At 45.8% G+C, this 24177-nt stretch overlaps 1 protein-coding gene across 7 annotated transcripts in view; it reads right to left on the bottom strand.

Moving 5' to 3' along the window:
- The window catches only part of DOCK7 (dedicator of cytokinesis 7), a 108517-nt gene that overhangs the window by 4050 nt on the left and 80290 nt on the right, over nucleotides 1-24177 (bottom strand). For 3 of the 7 annotated variants that reach the window (XM_075759202.1, XM_075759198.1, XM_075759201.1), the window contains 17 exons: nucleotides 23222-23376; nucleotides 22127-22309; nucleotides 21506-21641; nucleotides 20213-20309; nucleotides 17212-17308; nucleotides 16203-16337; nucleotides 15346-15498; nucleotides 13999-14157; nucleotides 13635-13735; nucleotides 12483-12675; nucleotides 11774-11917; nucleotides 10671-10802; nucleotides 9625-9639; nucleotides 4248-4373; nucleotides 2785-2874; nucleotides 1861-2097; nucleotides 732-875 (listed from right to left, as the gene is read on the bottom strand). In XM_075759202.1, coding sequence (XP_075615317.1) covers nucleotides 732-875; nucleotides 1861-2097; nucleotides 2785-2874; nucleotides 4248-4373; nucleotides 9625-9639; nucleotides 10671-10802; nucleotides 11774-11917; nucleotides 12483-12675; nucleotides 13635-13735; nucleotides 13999-14157; nucleotides 15346-15498; nucleotides 16203-16337; nucleotides 17212-17308; nucleotides 20213-20309; nucleotides 21506-21641; nucleotides 22127-22309; nucleotides 23222-23376 — 2297 coding nt within the window. Of the gene's footprint in view, nucleotides 1-731; nucleotides 876-1860; nucleotides 2098-2784; nucleotides 2875-4247; nucleotides 4383-9624; nucleotides 9640-10670; nucleotides 10803-11773; nucleotides 11918-12482; nucleotides 12676-13634; nucleotides 13736-13998; nucleotides 14158-15345; nucleotides 15499-16202; nucleotides 16338-17211; nucleotides 17309-20212; nucleotides 20310-21505; nucleotides 21642-22126; nucleotides 22310-23221; nucleotides 23377-24177 lie in introns of all 7 variants that reach the window. The other 4 variants (XM_075759203.1, XM_075759199.1, XM_075759204.1 and 1 more) reach the window with 2 other exon arrangements.

The following is a 24177-nucleotide window of genomic DNA, read 5'->3' as shown; positions in this document are numbered from 1 at the left end:
TTGCAGCTGGTAAATCTGGCATAAATCACCAAGCATCACGTCAACTAAATCTCTTTTAGCCTTTTTTTCTTTTTTTAAATAAAACTCTGCTTTTGGAAAATAGTGTGAGAAAATGCACAGATTCTACATTTGTTTTCTCTTATAAGGACTCTTGACAAAGTTTGCTCAATTCACAACTAAGACAAAGTTTAAACAACGCAGATGGAACCAGGGAAGTGTTTGCCAGCACTGCAAACTCAACCCAGATCTTGAAATTCCAGCTGATTTTTTTCCAGCTTGTGTATTAATAGAGGTTTACTCATATTCCATCACTTTTTTTTCCTCCGTTTTTCTCCATTCACTAGTTCTGCTTTCCATTTTGTTCAAAAACCACAGCAGGACACAATCCTACTTCCACCCACCAGAGCCTGGCTAACCAAAGGGAAAGTAATAAAAGCTTTTTTTTTTTTTTTAAGGGAAAAGGAGAAGCAGGTGGAAACTGTGAATGCCAGGAAGGAGCTGGTAACGGAAGGAGGGCTGTCTATTCTTTGCCACTTTCCAGATCTAACAACATTTACAGGACTTTTAATCAAATGGCAAAGTCACTGAGAGCAGCTGGTCTAGACCCACCAGTGACCTTAAACACATCCCACAGACTGAATGGGGAAAAAAATCCAAAGTAATTTAGAAATAACGCTGCACCGAGCGACAGGCACTACCCCAGTGTCTCCAACTTGGACAGCAATGCTCACCTGATTTACTGTGGTACCTACTGATCCTTGCAGCACCATCTGCAGCATCTTTGGGTCCGCAGGGTCTTGGTGCGTTGCAAAAGCTAATTCCTGTGTTTTCTTCTGCATGTCCTCTATGGCAACTTCAATGGGCGTCAAAATGATCTAAGCAAGTAGCCAGAATAGAGGACACTTGTTATGGCTGAGGCTGCCAGCCAGACACAGACTTTCAGAAACACCAAGGTCACCTGGGGGTGGCACACTGAAGTGGTGGAGGACACCAATAGGACTGACGGTCTGGACAGAAGCACTTCAGAAATGCATCGTCACAGTCTTGGTTTAGGAACATCAAGAAAAAGTTTGATTTTTAAATGTGTTTCTACACAGGGGTGCTCAAGAGCTTTCTGAGATTGCTTCTGAGCGGGCAGATCTGCGTCCCTTTGCGGTCACTGTAACCAACTGCCCAGGGTTACAGCACTACGTCAGTGCCTCAGCATTTTTCCTTGCGTCCCAGGGATCACATCAGTTCCTACCTACCCTTGAAAAATTAACACAGCTATGGGATATATCTGTCTATAAAGCCTCAGGACTTCACTGGCTTGAGGCCGTTGAGGCCACGAAAGTGAGCCGCAACACAGAGCAAAGGACACGCTGTTCACGCAGAATGGAAGGGAGCAACTACCGCATTACTACAAAGCTCACCAAGGGCCCCCGCGTATCCCAGCTGCCGTGGGCTGGATGCACTGGTGAAAGAGCCGGCAGCACATACTGCATTTCTAAATTGGTCTGGGTTTAGTTTAGGTTGAATAGGAACAGGGCAAAGTTCAACAGAAATGAGGCGTTTTTAAACTCAGAATGAAGGGGTCTCATGCACAGCCCCTGCAGTGAACAGCCGGAGCAGCTCACAACGGCGCTGTCTCCTCTTGCTCTCTGCTGAATTTATGCATCTTTAACAGAGAGGGGAAAGGGAGACTAGTGATGGCCAGAAGGGCGCGTCTGTGTTGGTGGGACGGCGTGAAGGGACATGGCCCTGGTATTAAACTACACGTACAATAGTACATTATGTACGAGTTTCAGCAACATTCACTTCCCTCAATCTTGTATAATAGTTCCCTTCAAACACGAAAGCCCCTGAAAGCGCAGGGCTCACCTCCTCTTTGTGAATGACATTTATCCTGGTTTTAATGTAAGGGAAAGCGTGGGACGTCGTCAGGATCGTTTTGCGCTTGAACTGCTCGTGCAGCTCCCCGTGAGCTCGGCCGTCCAGCGTGAAGGGCGTGCAGTACATGAATCGCCGCAAGTTGTAGTTTTTGTCAAAGTAAGTTATCCTGTCCTTCATCTCATACGTGTCAAAGTACGGCTCCACGTAGGTTATCTGAATGTAGGCCTGCAGGAAGGAACCCAGACGTGCACGGTGAGGTACAGGGCCAAAGGACAAGAGCTGACTCCTGCCCAGCTCGCTCTCTTTCCTCTTGAAGACACCTCTGGAAGAACTAGGACTGAAAAATCACGCTCGTTGACAGGGACTAGGGGTGCTGGTAGCTGCTCAGCAGTTTATGGCCTGGATAAAATACAGCATGCTGCCCCCCTCCTCTCATGCTCTCCACATGAAGCGTTTCCTTCCTTTCCTTGCAGATAATGCCCTGCCCTATGCCACAGTCCTGTTTCCTAGCCGTGCTCCTGTTATTTCTCCTACATATAAAGGACATGGTGCAAGAATGACAAAATACTGCAGCTGCAAAAAAGGCAGAGGCCAGTGAATGGCCAACTCCCTTCCTTGCACTCAGCAGAGACTACAGAGAAAGGCAAATGCTGCTGGGGCTCCGCTGTCCTTTCGTCCCCCTCCCTTCCCACCAACGACTGCAAGGGCTGGGCCTAGGGCAGGGAACACAATGGCTAATGCTGCATTCCTTTGCTGGGATGATTTTGCCCAACTCTCATCCCAAGCAGTCACAAGACGCTCTGTATGTGGATTTCACTGCCTACTTGGCGAAATTCAGGGCAGGATTTGTCCCGTTACATTTGCATAGGTTCAGGACCTGTTCTGCTTCTAAACCTGTCCTGGTGTTCTTACCTTGTTAGGATCTAGTTTACATTTGTCCACGGGGTTTGAGTCCTTAATCACTTCAAGCACATCTTCACCAAACCGTTCTCCATAAAATCCCTACAATCAAGAGCAAACGCATTGAAAGAAACCATCAAACGCAGCCTTCAGAGATGGGGGTTGGAGAGACAAAGGCATATTCAGGGGAGGTGAAGCTCCACATGCCTTCAACAGTAGCTGTGCCAGGGCTGCATGTGATCTGCTGAACCCAGGAGAATTCAATCTGTCGCGTTCCAGGGGCAACAGGAAAAAACCAGCCTAACGCCCCGGAAGGCAGGAGAACTCGGGAGCCTTCCAACCGCACGCACACGCGCTGCGTGGTTCTGAACAAGCCATTTGAGCTCGCTGTGTGTCTGCGAGCTCAACTGAAAACTGGGGTCAATACGGGATCCGCCTGGAAATCAGGTGCTGCATCAGAGCGTGGCTTTGCTGGGCTGGGTGAATGGCCGGATTCTGAACTCAGTTTCATGTGCTTAAACCTCAAACAGTGCTGCTGCTTTCAGCGCAACGTGACAGCAGCTGAATTGTTGTGAGCAACAACGTGACATAAGATCTATTCTAGCACATAAAATAGGGCCAGGTCTGTCCTCTGGCCCTACAAACAAGTAGCACGGCACGGCCCAGAGACGTGACACTGAACAATCTTCCTCTCCCACTGGGGATGGCCTCATCTGTCCGCAGTGTTTACTGGGAACAGGCTCTGATCCACGCTGTCCCCCAAACTGTGCTAAGACACTACCTAGACACAGGTTAGTTGGCACAAAACCAGGCCAGACTAACCATTACACGGTGGTACCTGGAGCTGCACCCAAGCCCCAGGTAGATTAATCAGAGGTGCCTTTGCTTGTCCACGGCCGAAACAAACTTCAGACCTGTGACGTCCTGCTTCAGGGGCTCTGAAATTCAGCCACCTGAAGAGGGTTCAGTCTCTAGGAGAGAGGAACGTGATGTGAAGGCAACAAAATGTCAGCAAAATGCAGCGCTTTCAGAAAAGTCAGACCTGAAAGGCATCTCAACCTTTTGTCAAGCGCAGCTCACCCCATTTCCACCAGGCAGCCGAAGAGAAATGCGGACACAGCATGATACGCCCCAACCTCTTGAATGATCATAGCAGGTCTGCGGCTCTTGCTGCAAGACCAGGGAAAACCTGTAGGACTCCTCTCCCTGCATTCCTCCCGCCTCCCGCAGAGGACAGGAGACATCAGGCCCAGCTCTGGGTCACCGCACGGGGCTCTGCAAACCCTTTTGGCAAGCGGCTGTTTTGCTAAGCTCAGCCTTGCATCAGGCTCCAAGAGGCACGGCGCCGGTTTTGCCCAACGATTTTCATTTCCGCCACTTCCTGTAATTTGGCAACGCAGCTCTTAAATAACTGATGCAAAAGAGTCAAACTGGAACTCACAGACAGAATTTGAGGTCAGCCACAATCATCTCACCTCGAGCCTATGGGAAATTTCAGCTAACTTTGTTATCGCGGGTTCCTTGTAAACAAATTCTTGCTCATCCAGGTCGCCAAATTTAGTTCCATAAAAACCAACCCGGAAGTAGGTGCCAAACATCCTCTTTCCATCCTAGGTTTGGAGAAACAAAAGGTTATTTCAGTGTGGAGACATGCATACCCCCAAGCATGGCTGCAGGCAGGCTCCTGAATTTATGCAAAATAAAAAGAAATTAAAAGACAAGGAGAAAAAAAAACAAAACAAAACAGAAGGAAAGAAGGGAAAGAGAAAACACACCTGGAACTCAGCATGAATGCATTTAGCAGCAAACACCGCAATGGAATTATAAACTAACATGAAATTATATGGATCAGTTACGACCATTAGCCCAACCCTGCAATGACTTTTCCCACCCCAGGAGGAGGCTGGAGGTGTCGGATGTTTCTGAGGAACAAAGGCAAGTCCCTTCATTTGGGTCATTATTTCAGGCTCTCCAAATCCTACGCAGACAGCCCTTAGCCTGGTCCGTAGCCTGTCGGCACAGGCGCGGGGAAGTCGGGTTGCCGACAGCTTGCAGCACGCAGGGAGGATATTGCACCCGGACACCCCTGAAAATTACCCACAGCAGAGCCCCCAAAACCCACTCGCAAGTAATTGCAGGATTGGGCCGAAGTCAATGTCCAGTTCACTCACACACACACGCAAGTGCTTTTTAAAGAGCATGTCAACTGGAAGGTGTTACGTTCTCGTCTAGTAACTAATGTCTAGTACAGAGGGCCAAAGTCACTCCTGGTGAAAGCAGATGCAATCCACTGTATCATGTACCTGCTTCCATTTGAGCCAGTGGTGAATTTGGCCCAGAAATGCAACAAAAAGTAGAGAATCAAGAGAGATTTTTTGCTGGAAAAGTAACGAAGAAAATCTGATTAAGAGAGAGAGAAGAAAAACGCTTTAAAAATAAATCACACCTTTGATTTTGTTAAAAAAACTCACGCTGCATGCACAAACCAGAAATGCCTTTCAGCAAGAAACTCTAAAATGTTCACCTTTACTCTCGTGAGAAAGTGTGATGTAGTATTAACGCTCAGTGTTTCTGAGTCTGGGCTAGTGTTTGGTTTCAAACAGCACCTACAGATGTCCTAGCTGCCGGTTTTTTTTTGTTTTTTTTTTCAGTATTTTGCTATGGCAAAACTGATCTCTTGTGGTGATGGTGAACATGATCTATGGAAGGCAAAGAGGATAAATAAGCCAAACTAAAATAAAAGAAAACAAAGCAAACCCTCAGGCAAACTCCAGAGACTGGAAAAAGCACCGTCATGGCAAGCCACTGCCTTCTCCTGGTCTGAAAGAGACTCCGGAGCTGCCCCGGCACGGTTTGGCTCCTCTCACCTGAGGCACAGCCAGGACGCGGCATTGCCTTTTCGGGGCGAGGGCTGCTGCCCGCCCCATGCATTCAGGAGGGCGAAGCTCACCGGTGCCCAGCTCTGCAGTGGAAGTGAAGCCTGAACTGACCAGTGCCAGCAGCAGCCTTGCTTAATACACACAGGGACATCTTGGCTTTACTAAGGGACATCGACAGATAGAAATTCATCGGCTCTGCTCTCCAATTTAAGAAAACAAGGAGTCGCAGTGAGAGTTGCTCATATGCTTAACGTGGTGCGGGCGGCTCCGTGGAGCCCTGCTCTAGCCCGTCCCTTCGGGCACCCCTCCTCCAGAGAGGGGCTTTTCTCCAGCTCCACCTGCCAGCACAGACTACAGGGTTTCACCACACCGCAGCCACCCCCAGCTGCAAACAGTACTTAGCTGGAAGTAGCATCTGGCAACATCTGGGAGCTATTTCTCTGTGCTCCCTGTCTTTCTCCCGTGCCTGGCCCTCTGGACCCATACAGGAATGAGCAGCCTACTGAACCCTGAATTTACTCATCACTACCTTTCCAAAGCCACAGTTTTGGACAGTATTACCCATGCTAAAATCCCTCAATGCCCAGCATTTCCAGCTTTCTGTGCTATCTTTTTCAATTCAATCGCAATGGTATAGGCAGAGGACTGTGATTCCAGGGCTCCTTTCTCAAAGCACTTCCCGAGGTAACTCCATGTCTGCCCAAGGGGAACTGTCATACGAAACATCTCCCCAAACCATACATGGGGCCTGGGCATGCTCCACGTGGAAGTTAGTGGGATCCTGCCCCAACCCGCGGGTACAGGGCAGGCCCCAGCCATGCGGGACACACTCCTACTCTTCTAACTCGTGTGGGTTTTTTCTATCTACTTGGCAAGTGACTTTCAGGCTATGAAGCATTTGCAGAACCTGGTCCCCACAAGGTATCTGCCACGTGGACATCTGCCCAGACACCTATTTGTTACAGGCAGTGTATGTTTATGTTGCTGAAAAAATAACAGTGGGTGAGGAAGAAGATGCTGTCTGTTGATCAGCATCAATTCATAAGGTGTTCTGGTGGCATTTACTAAATGCATAAAATAAGAGTAATAGGGCATTGGGAAGTCCCAGGAGTGATAGCAGCGGAGTGAGACTCAGTGCCACCACGTGAAAGCAGCTCTTAACTTAAGTACTTGTTTCATCATCACAAAGACCAGTTGCACTGGCTTTTCCTAATAAATCCAGTTGCTGAAACTCAGTTTTCATAAGGATCCCCGGGAGAAGAGCCAGCAGTGAGGAACACTGCTTAGCCCCTAATGTGACAAAGCCCTGGATCCATCAGCCATGAAACGTATGCAACTCCTGTTGGGGGATCTGCACCTGGAAGCAAGGGGCTGGAAACATACTGCTCCAGGAGAGCAAACACCTACGGGCCCAGTCCTTACCTCACATTTCTTGCCTGGCGTTAAGAATACAGGATGGCTCCATACTAGGATCTTTTAATTGAAATTTAGCCAATACCAAAGTCTATCTAATCACCGTACTGAAAACAAAACAACTTAAAAATACTCCATGGTCTTGTTTCTGAAAAGAGCTAAAAATGCAGACATGAGGGAGAAATTATTAAAAGCATTGTATCTCCTATTATTTTATGAAAAATAATAGGTCTTTGGGAGGAGAAGAGAATGAAGGTGAACACTGAATAGCCATTACAGAACTGGCAGAGCAGGTAACAGCCACCATGATTTATGAAGGTTCATGATTTGTTATTATGCATGGTAAATACCTTTCAAAATTGCTGGGAATAAAGTTTTAGAGTTATCTCTTGCACGCACACAAAAAGCTTTGCCAACAATATTTGAAAAATCAGACGCAAGAGTGATCAACACAGCAGCAGCTGCCTGAAGGCAGAGTCAGCCTGAAGTATGTAGGAATAAAAGTAACTCCTTCATACACACTGCGCAGAAGGCAAAATCCAGCCATCTTTACCGAACTGACCATTGTTATTTTCTTGCTCAATTTTAACCCAAGGTCCTTTGCAGTGTTGCCAACTATTACAAGTTTTCAAATATTGATCTTTTTGAAAGTACCAGCTCCTGGAGTCCTGCTATTCGATGGCAATCTCACCCTGCATACTTTAAAAAGCATTTTTGAATTCTAATGGTATAGCATGAAAAGATTTTTCCTAACAACTTTCCTAACTGGAAAGCAAACAAAAAGAACTAATTCAACATTTATTCACTGAACAAACACACAAGCAGAAAAACCCACCACTTGGTATGCTTAAGCAGGTCTCAGAAACGCATTGGTGCCAGATTCAGGATACTTCAGTGCTTGTAGTTGGCAATACTACTTTCCTTGTGACATGAGGGGGGGTCCTGCTGTTGGCATAGCTCTTTGGTAAAATGAAATTGGAGTTTCCACAGTGTAAAACAAAAAAAAAAACAAAAAGGAGGGGGAAAAAAAAATTCCACAAGTAGGAACTTACCACAACAGACAATAGTAAGAGTGGGGAGGAGGGTCAGCAACCAGGGCGATAGAGGAGAAAACAGAAAGTATTTAATTAGGGAAATTCCAAAACACAAACAAGCAGCAAATTGGCAGCAAATAAACTTTAAAATAAAAAAAGGTGAGCATCGATTAAAGTATTTAAAATAAGGAAAAAAGGCAAAACATGCAACAAATCTGAAAGCTACAAAGCACAAAGATCAGAAAAGGTGTGGCAATGAAAGAGCACGATGACAGACGAGAACAGAAACCATGGGTGTCTTTTACCATGCAGTAAAACATGACTGAGTGATGTTAGAATCATAACCAATGACAGGATTTTCTTCAGGGGTCGATTTAGGGGCAGACTAATCAAAATAGATGCTCACAGGCCTTCACGTTTGTTGGCTATTGAACACGGATAATTTACACTCCTACGACACGTACTCTGGATCGCTGGGCTCCCTCATCTGCTGGGACTCTTCAGAGGAACAAGCAAACGATTTACAGGGCCAGCCTTTAAGTGTCAGGGGTTACTTTTAAGCTACTGAATTTCATTTCTTGCTAGGCCAGAATTAAAACTGACGTTCAAGACATCATCGGCCCAAATTATTTGCGTCTCACAACGCAAATGAACTTCGTTCTTGGCCCCAGTTTGGGAAGTGCGGGCTTAAATGCTCTCCTGCGGTGGAAACATGGAGTGAGATGGCCCATACTGAGTTGCCTGATTCACAGAAAAGCAGAGATTAACTGGACGGCTGAAGACTAAGCAAATAATAAAACATCATATTCACAAAACATTTAAAATGTCTTCTGAGACTTCTCGACGCTCATGTACCCACTGTGTCGACTGGACTAGGGCCCGAGTTATGTGCTGTGTGTGCAAAGCCGACTGCTTTGTCTATTTTTAATCCAAATGTACGGTTCTCATGGTGTATGTTGTAGAAATGTGAGCAAACAGCCTCTACAAAAATGAAAGCAGCAAAGCTGACTCCAGTTAACACAACTGAGCTATTTTACTGCCAGATAAACAGCTACATAACAAATTGATCGTTCTTAAATGAAGAGAACGAAGCAGCCTATTCTCCGAGATATGGTCTGCACATGCAGTAAACCAGTTTTGTGTTTCAGTACCTCTGAGCATTATTGCTTAAATCGACCCCTGTGGGTGGGGTGAAAATATGGTATGAAGGGATGATTTTCTATGTCAATGCTGATGAAAAGAAATATAAACAAATTATAAAAACAAACTAGTGATGATACAGTGGCTCATTCACCAAAGAACCTCATTAGTGGAACACATCAGCATCCATGCACTACCTACAGCTTCTTATGAAGGATTTCCTACCACAACCACAATCGGTTTATTGGTATTTCTTTGGTTAATGAATTGTTTTAACAGCAGACAGCAACAGAAATACCCACAACTAGCACATGTGGGCAAGCATTGGCGTGAGTCATCTGAAAAATCTATTAGTGTTCTTTACTAACTAAAATGGAGTTACCTACCTCCCAGCCAGTACTCTGTGTAATAAAAAGTAAAAAGCGCATGTCACAGAAACCAAAAAAAAATAGTTCCAAAGGCCAAAACATGACCATCAATGTAAGGTATCACAAACCTGAAATGGTTTCAATGATTGTAAGTCATCATGCATCCAAAATGGCCTTCTCTGGCCTAGAAGGACACTCAGCGATTGTCCTTTATCGGTACACTTAACCTCAGGAACCTGGCAATGCCAGAACATGGAGAAAACCACCAGACTCTCAGCTGGATCCTATGAAATCGATGCAGTAAACATCTACGGAGCAGCTGATGGCAGCACAAGGGTAACTACCCCAACAGACACACGACATACCCAGCAGCCCATGACCAGAAAGCTGGTTGGGGTGGGGGGCTCAGAGTAGCACTGGTATGTACTGGAGGAGGGTCAGCCGAGTGCTTGCCTGCCCTGACAGAAAGGCACGCACCCCGCCAGCCTCTCCTGGAAGAGAACACGTGCTTCGTGAGACTTGCCAAGTGCTCTCGTCTCCTGCTTAGCTGAGCTCGCTTGAGTTTGGTGAGGGTTGGTAACTTCTGATGTCTCTCATCAAATGCTCAGCACCTAAGCTGGTGGGTTTTGCACCATCTAAGTTTAGAAAGGTTCCTTCAATTATTTATCCACCGTATGAATAGACAAATAAAATCCCGACATTTCTGAACGTTACCTACCAGGCTAACGGCAAGATACAGTGTTTTTCCCAGAAATACAGCATGCAAAACACCGGTTAAAATAACATCTGAAAGGATAAACTGACAGATGATTGGAATTTTTAACTCTTGGATATTTCTAAAGTTACAGTGCAACTTGGTATGTGACATCTCTCATGTTTCTCATGTTAAATGTCCAGAGAGAAAAAATCCTGTAAGCGATCCTTGCATTTACTGTGGATCACCATTTGACACTTCTCGTGTAATCTCATTAAAATGATTTTTCCTTAAGAGGTGGTTTTTATTTGCACTGAGCATTTGAAGTTTCTTCACAATTCACATTGCAGCTGAAAATTCAAATCATTACCTGGTGAACAATCTTGCTGAATGCTTCTTGGAGTTTACCATGAATAGTAGATAGCTTCTTGGCATCTCTATTAGCTTCGTGAATAGGAATAAGGACTTTGTAAACCTCATTAACTGCTTCATACATGCCAGCCTACAAAAATAAGGTCCATCAGATTGCTTCATCAATTCAACAGCAAGAATGATACATACCACCAGCATTTAAATTATAAAACTGCAAAATGAAAAGGTGGCACTGTGATGTAATCAGCACCTTTTCTTAAAATATACCCACACATGAACGGAATAAAATCCCCAGCCACCTTTGGAATCAAGAGCCTACTGCATTACACGTTGCTACTAATAAATGAGATTATTAAGAGAATCAAAACTGGGATATTTTGGATGGATGCATGCACAAGAGCACAAGCAGCTAAATTGGATCTTAACCAAATCTATAGGAATGAAATATGGAAGTTTAAGGGCACAGTACAGCTCGTTCCATTTAGTGCATCTTCAACCTAAGTGACTTCTACATCCAACTTTTGGCACTCCATGAGATGGGCGTTGTGAAGTTTCCTTATGATGTCTCTAGTGGAGGGGATCCAGCCCATCGCAGGCAGAGACGCGGCACGGCATGGCACGGCTCAGCTGCCCACAGCACGGGTTCTAGGTCTTTGCTCTGGAGTTACTGCTGCTTGTACTTAAACCCACTGAATGACGCTTCATATTGTGTTGTGGGAAATAATTCACTTGCCTTCCTTGGTTTCTGATGGATACACTACTACCAGCTCATTAACACTGCTCACATAAAGCTCTCGGCCCACTCTTTTTGAAGAGGAAGAAAAACATTACGGCCTTTCTTTACTGCTGTGAGCTCCCAAATGGGCAGTGGTGAGCTGAGCGACACTGGAAACACACAAAGGCTTCTTGGTCCCAGGTCCTGTTCTTTGCAGTTTACTCCAGAGGGCAAACCGAGCTGTCTGGAACAACTAAAACTCCCAATGCTCCACGCAAATTAAGTGCTTACAATAGAGTTAGACATAGAGAAAACATTTTCCTTCATATTGCCCAGCAGTATAAGATTACTGAAGAAGATAGGTAAAGAAATTAAAAGTCTTCTACCATGGAGAAAGATGCTGCAGCCTGTTCCAGTAATCCCACCAGACCAGCTTCTGTAAAATACTTTCCAGAACAGATACCTTCTTCATCTGGTGATACAACATCATCAGAAACTGCTGACTCTTCCAAAACATTAGAAGATATGTTCTAAGGAGATAGAATATAGATAAAATATTTTTACTCAGTTTAAATAACATCCAAAACTTTCAACACTTTGAAAGCCAGCTGATTTTCAATCAAATCGTAAAATTTTTCAAGAGGCACCTTTCGCATGCATTTTGTTTAACTTCCTTATGAACCAGCATGGTACTTCAGCTCATGCTCACACTAACTGGACCAGACCACCCACACGTTCAAAGCTATGCAACATATGCTTGCTTGCTCTACTCAGTATTGTCCTGCTTAACATTACTAGTCACAGGAACCACTGTCATCAACTGCACCCACTGCAAAATGGTTCTATCAAAGAGGGTAAAAACCCAGGACTTAAATGGAGAAATAAAAAGAACTGGATTCATTCAGTACTGTGGACCTAAAGACTTAGGGGAACCAAGACAGTCTTCGAGCATAACAGAGATTTTCAGAAGTTGCTGTAACGCATTCTCCCCAAAACAAACCAAGTGCAGTATGAGTACGTAGGCACATGGAGATACTCAGTATCTCAGCAGCAGATGACAAAACCCAAAAATACATTACAGAGCAGATTTCCTACCTGAAATGTAACACACCCTACAGGGAGGTACTTTCGGTCTTCCAGCATGCTTAGATATTCAGCCACCAAGGCTGCAGAGTGGACCAGGCACTGGGCCGATTCGGCGTGATTGCTCCTCTCGGAGTGCTTTCCGGCCATGTTCTGCAGCCACGTCAGGCGCAGGTCGGGGGAATTCTGATAGCCCTTTGCAATCCTAATTGGAAAAAACCCCTCTGTGATGAGTATTTAGTTAGTTCTGCTTAAATAACCACCATTCTCAGTGCTAGGCTATCTAGAAAGACGAGATAAGAAGCTGTATAGATGGAAAGTTACTCTAAATTACTTTACAGATTTCTGAGCCAGTTAGTGCTGGGTGAGCACCAACAGCTACCCACTGATGGCAGAACACTTTTATGGGTGACTCCTGAAGCTCTTGACCAAAGCTCTTGTTTCATTTGGAGACTGGTAGTAAGCCAAAGATGTGGGACAATCAGTGCAGATCTGCCTGGTTGCTTATGACAAAATCTCTGCTGCCTCCTGAGAAGCCTTCAGGACCATTTGTGCAGACCACACCGTGCAATTTGGTAGCTGGGATCTTAACATGGCTCTGGAATATCTTCTGCATATGAAGATCATCATATGCATCACCACCAAAAAGCCTTTTGTGCGAGCAGGTCCTGGAAGATCCTTCCGTTTGCCCTGATGCAAGCAGGAAGAGATGTCTTTACTCAGGTGGAGGATGAGATTGTCAGAGACTGCTGGGGAATGGGAACTACTCTTACCCAAGATAAGCTACATAAATGCCAAACAAAACCCATCCACACCACATTTGAACAAAACAGACAGGTACGTATTGGTCCATGAGCACTGAGACCTGGAACTGCTCCAAAACCAAGCTCTGTAAGGACTCAAATGTGCAACATCTGAGTCCAAAACCAAAGAGAAAGTAGCTGTGTTGGAGTCAGGTGAAATGCGAATCATGGCAAGCAATGTAAAACAGGTTTAAGTTTAAAGTAACGTAATTGCTAATAAAAAACAAGTAGTCAAAGTTCACAGCAATACGATACCTCACGCTCTAAATACAGGAAGTGCAGAAGGTACAAAGCTTTGTTCAGACACCATGCGGAGCACTGACATCTACTGTCCCCACAGTGCAATGGCTATAAACTCTACCTGTACATCAGGTCAATCAGCATTTCTGGATCTTCCTGGTGCTCCTTCATTTTAACTGTGTCAGAGAGGATCATATGGAGGTTGAACACTAGATCCTGGACCTGTAAAAATACACTGCTGTAATGAACTGGCAATGGGATCTGAGCTACATATCACTGTGTTTGGACCACAATCCCTCTGAACCTTTGTGTGTTTGCGCCTTGGTGTCAGAATCAATCAAGAACCTGAGTTTTATGTACTTGGGTGCTAAAAAAAAAAAATGCACCTCCTTCAGGGAATACATGCAAATTCCAGATATAGATGGAAGTTTAACAACAGTCTATTAATGAACCACACAATACTTTTCTTGTGGTATTTCTTTTACCTGATCAGGAAATGTTGTCTCCCTAAGTTCCAGATCTTCTTCAGCATATGTCAAAATAGTCTTCAGGGAACGTCGCAAAAATTCCTCATTGAAGTTCTGGGACGTCCCCACCAGGGATGAGAGAGACATGGTCACCTGCATTTTCACTCTGGCAAAGTTCTGCAACAGAGAAATTGGTTTTGTATTTCAGCAACCTGGAAATACTGCAACAGTCTGGTGCAACACCAGCGCTCTGGTCATTGCACTCTCCTCCTAACAGACACCTGAGCCAAAAAAGAAAACACAAGTTTTGTGAAAAGGACTGTCACAGAGCAGTGGTTACAATAAACCTCTGGGGCTCCTGACTTCATAATCTGATGACAACATTATTTAGTTCCAGGTGAAGGTTATCCTGCAAAAGCTTTAATCTTCTCCCTGGTCTCCCTCTCAGGCACCCTGAACAGGATGATGCTCAACTCCATCTCATGAACACAGCCTCCATTCTAGACACTTGCTTTTGGTTTGGTCTAGCCTAAAGACTGGAGTCACCGTTAACACGCTGCTATTGATCCACTCACAGTCCCTGGGCCCAGAACCAGTGGGTCCCTCCAGTTCTGCTACTCACCATGTGGGACTGGAACCAAAGCAGTGTAAATAAAGATCTGGAGGAGCACTTTGTGATACATAGCTACAGGTATGCCTGCAAAATACCAACTGGAAGAGTTAGTGTTGGGAATTAAGTTCTTGAAAATTTAAAGTGCACGGGGGTGAATCAAGCTAAGATGTAATTAGAGGTAAGATCTGAATGAAAACAAAATCCCAGGCTTGCTAACGCACCTCCACTAACACAGCCCTTTCAGAAAAGACACACATACTAGCTGTGCCACGGAAAGGGCTGTGTGGCTGTTTCTGCTCTCACCTAGAGGTGTGCGAAAGCAAGGCAGAGGGGAGTTCCTCCCAACAGCCCCTCGAGTGCAAACTGTCCAATCTGAAGAGCGTGCAAACCTTCCAAACTGGCAGGTTTGGAAACTCTTGCAGTGGATGTTCCAGGCAGGGCTCTGCATCTCTCTATAAACTGACACAAGAGGCAGCTTGCCTGCAAAGAGATTCTGGGCATACAGCTCGGACTGTGGCACTGGAGAATGGACACTCCTGCTATGCACCGGCCAGCAGTGTGAGGTATTGCAAGATGAGGAGCTAGGCAAAATCATGTCACTGCGGCGTGCTTCTCTTCCCTTTGCACATCATGCTCGTTTTGACGGTAAGCCCTCCGACAGCCTTCCCCCCACAGGAACACACAGAGCCGCGTTCGCCAGTCCCCAACCAGTTTACACGTAATAACCTAATGAAGTGCAGCAGGATACTCACGTTCCCAATCTCAAAGTTTTGCCTCATCAGAAGGTAAAGAGAGGCACTCGCGTGTGACCGTATCGTGCTGATGCTGCTGCTACAGTGTCTCAGGAGCCTCAGGCACAGGTCTGCACACTGCTCAGTCTCTTCTTCAAAGAGCAGCTCAGGGAACTGGAAAAACAGCACGAGAAAATTAGCGCTTGGACGGACAGGAACAAGCACTCGGACAAGGCGGCCAGGGCAATCCCCAGCAAAGAGCACACACTGGCATGAGAGGAAGTCCAATCCCCTCTGTTTTGAGGGGAATGATGCTCATTTGAATCACTTCACTTTTACAGTATGGCAAAAGCAGACTCACTGGCAGCACTGGAAGGCAATTCATTTTACCTGCCCCCTCAACTTGCTCCTACATCTACACCCTTAGACTGATTCACATCAGTTCCAAACACTCAGGCTTAAAACTTTGAGCTTTTCCCAGTGCACCTACAGAAACCGGGAAAGCCTTTAAATTATGGGCCCAGTCAACAAATCCATTTTGACTGAGAGTCGCACAGCTTAAATTCTGCCTGTGCTTTGCGCTTCCTACCGGCTAGGTGCCTCTGCCCGCTTACCACCGGCCAGCAGGAACCCACGTCACTCCTGGGCTCTGTGAACTGTACCTTTGTGTGCAGCCATCAAACCCAACGTGCATAAATACAGGTACTGATCATGAAAACCAGTCTGGTTTTATCAACCCCCAGACCACATTCCCTGAAAATCAATACTGCACAAAATAATAAATGCTTGGTGAAGTGACCCCAATGCAAAGGAAGAAAACAGACCCATCCTCCACCAGTGCTGCTCATGATATATTATAGCATCCGCAGAGAATTCACCTTTGAAACCAAAGCCCTCTGTGTGGCGAAGCAGTGTTGGAGATAAAGTGCACTTTGGTTGCAGGCCATGCTGTGCAGAAGCACTTTCAGCACCCCACCGAGGATACTCTCTTTGGACTCCGTCACAGAAACAGTCTGCAGTCAAAAAGTAAAACAAGAGTTGCATGAGCAAAAATGAACCTCCCGGGTGCGTGTGGGAGGAGAGAATAACTCTGCTGAAAAGCCCTTGGCATGGGGAAAATACCCACTTAGCTGGGCCTGCCTAACAGTCACATTTCTGACTCAACCCCAGGTAATAAAAACCTCACCCATGCACTAAAGCTGGTGGAATGATGATGCTTTCTACTCGACAAGGCTCTGACCTTTTGGGACCTTGTTCTACTAGAGGGAAAGTCTGTAACTGGCCTCTAGGTGGGATTACCCAGGTGCAAGGTGCAACCCGTGGGATTCCTGGGTCTCCCTGCAGCTCAGAGGTGGATCTGGTAAGGCTGCTCCTGCCTGCATCCAGCCCGTGCCCAGGTTCCACTTCTACAGAAGGCAGGGGACAAAACTGCCACGTGTCCACGCTCACCGCGAAGGAGAGGACATAGCTGGGCTGTGCACACAGACCAAGGAGCCAGGAAGCTTTCCCGCACTGTGCAAATTAAGTACGGATACAGGAGGCTGACCTGGAACTTGAGGCAGATTTGGGAAGAAACTAGAGGAACTGGTTAGGGCAGAACTTGGAAATTTTTACAGTTCATTATTGAGCTTCATGAACAACTGCTTCTTATACTTCAATAGTGAACAACTTTCAAAAAGACTGAAGGAAGATACTGACATTTTAAACCAGATCAGTATGGGCTGAGGATTAGGAGAGGCATTACCACCCCTCCTGCTGCAGCAGGGCAGTTGAACAGTTCTGACAACGCTCAGGCAGTTAAGAGCAGCGGGCAGGTTTTGTTACCAAACTGCTGCCTGGCCAGGCGATCGTAATGCTATTACATCTGTATTTTCTTATCATCCTTACCTGTACAACTATCTCTAGTGTATCCAAAATAATTAGATTCGCTTCCGTTGCAAGATTTCCATCAATAAGTGCCTCATGTTCTATCTCTGCCCTTGATCTAATCAGAGAAAAGAAAGCAATAAAATTACTTTCTGTTTAAGAAGTAGACCTACACATTTTCCAGTCAAAAATATTTTCACATTAGCAGAAAATCCCCAGTCACAATGCGGGTATTTATTACCGGACAACACTACAAGGACATTTCAATGCATCCATTAAGAGGACAGGAAGAAATACTTGGTTTTTTACATATACAAACTTACACAGGATTTACGTTCATCATGCTCAGGAGAGATCACGCTACTTTCTGACACTTCATTACTCTCCCAGGAACACAACAACAGTTTAGAATCAAAGTCCAACTCAAAACTGGTTTAGTAGCATCGTTAGGCATGCAACAGCACAACCAGGAACAGAACATATGGTTTTATGTTATAGGCTATGGACACAAGGTGGTGCTACACGAGCTAGTATATCTGCACTGTTGATTCTGGGAGCTAGACTGGTTGTAGCACAGAGTGCATGCTGTGAGGGTGCGATCTTTGTCCGTTTCAGCTACATTATATTACAGTTCTTGAAGAATATCCTCCTCTCCAAAAAAACCTACACAATTTTGCTGTTATATGCCAGGCACTCGCTTTCCTGGAAAGGCTTACAAAGTTCACACACCCACTCACACCGGCGGTCCCAGGAATTCTGCAGCAACCACCTAATTTCCGCAGCACAAGCTGCGTCTGGCAAGCATCCAGTAGTATGTTTAGAGAGCCCAGCTATGGCGTGCCCTACCGCAGGTGCCACCTCCGACAGACCATGCAGGAGTGTGACCCATGGGAACTGACAAAATCCAAGTGTCCTGGTTTCGGCAGGGACAGAGCTATTTTTCTTCCTAGCAGTGGGTGTAGCGCTGTGTTTTGGATTTAGGATGAGAATAATGTTGATAACACACTAATATTTTAGTTGTTGCCAAGCAGTCAAGGACTTTTCAGCTTCTCGTACCGCCCTGCCAAGGAGAAGGCTGGGGGCACCCAAGGAGCTGGGAGGGGACACGGCCAGGACAGCCGGCCCAGGCTGCCCAAAGGGATATTCCATACCATATGGCGTCATGCTCCGTATATAACTGGGGGGTTGGCTGGGAGGAGGCACGGCTCAGGAACTACCTGAGCATCGGCTCCGGCTGGTGAGCAATCGTGCTGTGCATCACTTGTTTTGTGTATTTATTATTATTATCCTTTGCTGTCCTTTTAAACTGTCTTCATCTCAACCCATCAGTTTTACCTTTTTCTTTTTGATTCTGGGGGGAGGAGGGGGAGTGAGCGAACAGCTGTGTGGTTGTTTGAGCTGGTTGCCAGGTTAAACCACCACACCAAACAGAATACACAGCAAAGGGGACGGCAGCTGACTCGACTCTGGGACCTATTTGCAGCAACCCTCCCTGGCCACGGTCCGCTTCCTCTGGGACCTGGGTCATGCACTCACTCTCTACTCTTCAGCATGCAGAATATGAAGGTTTGGGGCCTGGTCCTATACAAAACAACACCACCTGCATAAAATAATACCACCTGCAATTAGCTGTGCAGAATTCTCGATGTGAAAAGCCTCACTCATTAGGTTCCAAAGGGCCAGACTCTACCTACACACGCAGGACACGCTTGCAGTGCCGCAGGAGTGGAGTGCGATGGACCCAGGTCACAGTGAGCAAGTATGGGTTACAAAGCAGGTTTGTAGAGCCATGTAAGCAGATTATTTTGTGGGGTGAGATACCACCCCTTGACCATCAAGGTATTCCACAGCTGTTTAACATGTACGTGAGGTCCTTCTGGGAAGAGGAGAGGGCTCAGACCCTGTGCTGGCAGTGAACTGATGAGTTTTTCAGGCCAAATTTTAATCTGGTGTAACTTTGTCCACAGCTCTGGATTGTACTGAGGTGAAATTTGTACCTACATCACTTCATTAGTAGGGTGAAACACACTGGTCATTTAGCTTTCCCAATGCCAATGGGGTCTTGGACAAAAAGCCACTACTTCACATAACAAGAGATGACATTCTTGTGTCGGACAAAACAATTAGAAGCTGTGGAGATGTACTTTCAACTTTAGGAAGCAGCAATGTCTTCAAAGGTAAAATTTGGCCTGATCTCCACCTGGGCTCTGAGCACCCCAATCTCCAGCTTCTTCAGAGCTTCACTTGGGCTGAGATCGCTTTCCTAGGATTAGGAACAACTCTTTTGCTGGGAGGATGGAGACTGCAGGTCGCAATTTGAGGAAACAGAAAACGTGCACAGCGAAGCTCAAACGCAACTCCTGAGCCCTCCAGATTAAACCACACCAAGAGAGGGAATTTTAAAGGAAATGGGTGTAATAAGCAAAAAGAGCTCATTCCAATCAGTTGCACACACACACCGAAAACTTCTGCCAAGCATCACAAACAATGCTGTGATGATTGAGTCTGCAGATGTACAAAATGGCAATTTGCAAGAACTGCACACCAATGCTACAGTACCTGGCTGGTTTGTGGCTTCTAAAAGCACAGCACATGTGGAAAAACAATCAAAGGGATGGATTAGGACAGGAAAGGAAAGCGAGCTTTGACAACTCCAGAATGCTCTTATGGAATAAAGGAAATATGACATGAGATATATATGCTATCTGTGAATACTGTTAAGGGATCTGCTCTCTAAATTACAGCTTACTACAGGGGTTTAGGAAGGTAATGGCTTGTATCAGTCTCTTCAAATCTCATTTTAAAAGCTAAGAAAGCAAGGGACAGTGGAAAAGCAAAGAGTTAGACAGGGCAGTGTTGGACTAAAAGCTATTTGCACACTGCCAGCCCTGTTCCAGCTGAGGGCCCAAACCTGCTCACACGAGAGCTACGTGGACCGCTGCCATTGACCTACGGGGAGAGAGACCCTGCGTTCTCACAGGCACTGTCACATTGTTAATGTAGAAGGATAAGGCAGAGTTACTTGTCAAGCTTTTCTGTGTTTTGACGCCAGTGAGTCATATCCTTTCTCCATCTCAAATTCTCTTGACTTCCAAATGCACTTCCAGAAGGACTTCTCTCTGCAGGATAATATCGAAACAACAGCAGTCATCATCTAATGCTATTTTCTTTCCCCACGGGTAGCAACTCTAGATTTGTTCACGAGTGACAGGTGACAGCAGACTATGACTCCTTAGAGCCCCAGGCTGTGGCACTCACCCAAGGTGTTTACACGGCCCCTAATTCTGTCACTGCTGAGCGGCACGAGAGCCAACTTCACTTGCAGCGGTTTCGTACGCAAGAGAGCAACGAGCAACGCAGTCCTCTGTGTGCTGCCAAACGCCAGCTCACTGCAGAGCTAACAGAGAGAGGCAGCCGAGACACTCCGGTCAGGGAGGTAGCTATCAGGGCTGCTAAGAGAAGCACCTTCCATGGGCTACATACAGAGCCTGGGTGAGGCAATCCTCACCAGTCCGATACTGCTGTCCTCGACTGGCACACAGTAATGTTCTCAGGGTGGTGCTGAGACCCCATTCCTACCTCACCCTATTTTATGTCTTTATTCTCACTGTTGGGAGGGCAGGGGAATTTCAAGTAATAAAGGCAATCAGGCCAGATTAAGAACAAAAATAATAGAAAGGTCTCCATCTCTCTGAAGTAATTCCTTAATTATGGTTCTAAAATATTTATCCGACTTAGCTCACAATGACTGGCTCACACGTACCGGGCTGCCTGTGGCAGAGCAGGAGACCAAATCCAGTTCTGATTTTTGTCCTAGCCCCTGGGCCATCCTTCCTCCCAGACAACATCAACAGCAGAAATCATCACAAGATGCCTGTTACCCCAGCTACTGGCTATTTCAAGCCTCATTAAATTAGCAGAAATATCCAGGCATTTTCAGAGCTATCAAAGCAAGATCAGGCAGTTTGTTTTCCACTCTGATCCTTGCACAGGACATACTAGAAGGTGGCTCTGAAAGAAGCTACACCGGAAGAAGCTCAAGCAAGAATATCCCATAAATGAGACATGATCACAAGTACACAAAAGCAATCAAGTAACAAATAAACTGCCTGTAGATGGAATTTAGGAAAAATGTAAAAAAGATTTTGCTGACCCAGTGAAGCATGCTGCAAACTGCAAACAGCTTTTTCTAGGGGCCTCTTTGTCTGAAGATCTTGATGGGTAATACCCCACACCTGAGGGGATATCCCATTGCTGAGGATGGGAGTAGCAGTTTTTGGAAAAAGGGGACAGCACAGAAAACTTCTTTACTTACCTAGCTGTCCTCTGCTTCTTCGGACCATTTCCTGCCTTGCCCCTATGCTTCCCAAAATAGCTTCTTCAAGTTTGGCTCTCATGTCTTTCGACTTCTTGAATGTCAGACTGTTCATTCTTTCAAATACTTTCTTGCCCTGCGAGTTTCAAATGAGACCATGAGGGAAGATTCTTTCAATCTGGGGTATTTGCTAAGCATTAACAACTCAAAATATGCTTCCTGTCTAAAGACACAGGGCAAGAAAGGAATACAGGTTCAGCTGCTAGCTAGATAATCTAACCAGACTCCAGCACCACTACAGAAAACTCTCTTCTTGTTGACAGTAAGCAAGATGGCCAAGAGCTACCCCCTTTCCCTGCTGCTGTTCCCAGATGAGTGGCGAGCAGCAGAAACTGCGTAAAAAGTGAAATAAGGCACAGGCACTTGCATGGCTGAAAAGTAAACGTGGAAAAAAGGCTACAGGCTGCACACAGAGGTGCTGAGCCTTGGGATTCTGAATACAGGAAATACTTAGGAGAGAGCAGGAAATGCCTTTCTGGAGTCGTGTAAAGGATGGGAGTGTAACATTCCTCAGCAAGCCCTAGGAGGAACTTCAAGAGGTTTTTAACAACACAGCAGTACCTTGTATTCAAAGCAGGATACGCAAAGGTAAAGCAAATCCAGCAGGCGATTGAGCTGCAACACTGACAGGTCTGTGAACCATTTCTGCAAGACACTTTCATCCGCGTTCTTGAGCACCCACAAGAGACAGATCAGAAGGCTGCGGCTGGACTCTGTTGAGAAGGTGGAGTGTTGTCGGCCACTCTAAAATAGACAGGTCAAGACATCTGTCACACTGTATTTCATGTCCAAACATGTCAATCATCACTAAAAGGATCTGCACCAGCCACCACCCCAGCCTAAATAATTACCAAATAGGAACAGAAGGTGGATAGACATTTTTTACTAACAACCAGGAGATACACGTTTCTCTTTCTCAACCCAACAGCTCAATGGAGCCCACAGATAGTCAAGCCACAAGACTGAAGCAGCAGTTTGAACCAAAATAATCACATTATACGAATGAGTTGCTGTTCGGGCAGCAAATACCCACTTCACTCAAGATGCCTTTAATAACCTCCTGCAGGTTAACAGTTAAGCAGAGCAGGTCCACTCATTATCTCATGGATGTATCGGTGTCTCACTCTGAGTGCCCATAAAACCCAGCAAAATGGGGTCCTGATGCAGGAGTTGAGGGAGGAGAAGGGAGAAATGGAAGGGACCGTCTGCTACCGGAATCAGGAGGATTCCCTGCCTGCGCAGAGAATGGGGGGAAACAAGACCATTTATATCTTCAGCTAGGTGGGATTTAGATGTGGTAGGAATTTTTGTTTAGTGCTTAGAGCTCACAATGACGATTGCACTTCACAGAGGTTTTACCAGATTGTTTCAGAAAAAGAGAATCTTTATCAGAAAAGAGAAATTCTTCCATTTTCTGAGGTTTGTTGCTTTTTATCCCCACTTGTCATTTTATTATACCCTGAGACAGGCACAACAACATGCAAACGTGATCTATTCCCCCTTGTCTTTCACCCTCTGCCTCCCTGTGCAAGACCCAGCTGCAAACTGATATGAGTCCCCACCACTCACTGATCAGCCCCACAGGACCTGCATGTGTCAGTATTTGCTTGTTGACACAGTTTGAGGGTCAAGGAATAGGGAGAGACGGCTTTGTACCGATGAGGCGAGTAGAAAACTGCTGGGCCGGGTGAGCTGAGGGACCGATGTTCCTGCGATGGCCATGGCAACTGTCTGGCTTATCATGCTTCCACCCTCGCTTTCATAATCATCAACAGCGACGCAGCTTGGCCTCCCTCGCTGATTGTGACTCTCTGTCGAGAAACACGTGTACCTAGTCAATCCCCAAATTCAAAGTTTCTCTGCCCAGCCTCCCTCCATGGTGCTACTTCCATTGAACTGTCTGGGAACGTAAAGTGAAAATCATCACGCTCATGGAGTCCCGCAAGTAAACAGGATGACCGTTGCTTGAGGTCATGCAAAGCAAAGAGAACAACAATTTTCAAATGCAACCTACGCAACCTCAGTATTTAGAACCCTTCTGAAAATAGGCCACGTCCCTTTCTGTACTTCACTCCAAATCCCTACTTGCAGATTTATTGTGTCATTAAAGTCAAAGGATGTAGAAGATGACTCCAAATTCCAAACGATTCCAGATCAGACTCCCTGCCTTGATCTGAAATACCCACCTCTGCTGCTCTTCAGGACACTGTGCAAAGCACACCTGAAACGAACTGCTGACAGAGCACATACTAAAGGGAAGAAGAGGAACTCTGCTTATCCTTTGGAATTGTTATGACAATTGTACGGTACGTGGGGTGACTTTTTAAACAGGTCAGAGACACAGAGGGAGGCTGGCTACACACATACAGTTGCCAGCCAGACGGAAACTAAAATGCATTACCAATTTTTCGCTTCACGCAAACAAGTGGGCAAATGCAGCTTTTGAGTGTTACAGTCACTGAAAACCTATTTTGCAAGTGCAGTTTAGGAAATGGATGCGAAAACATGTCAGAGTTATAATTCAAACAGAAACAATCTCATCCAACAGTAAAGGGGTTTACAGTTCAGTTTTAGAATCCAAACACTCAAGACTTGTGAGCAGATGAACTTAT

This window comes from Balearica regulorum, chromosome 8 (assembly GCF_011004875.1).
Source record: "Balearica regulorum gibbericeps isolate bBalReg1 chromosome 8, bBalReg1.pri, whole genome shotgun sequence".
NCBI classification, from domain to species: domain Eukaryota; kingdom Metazoa; phylum Chordata; class Aves; order Gruiformes; family Gruidae; genus Balearica; species Balearica regulorum.
Note: the sequence above shows the minus strand (reverse complement) of the source record. Positions and strands in the feature narration are given on the sequence as shown.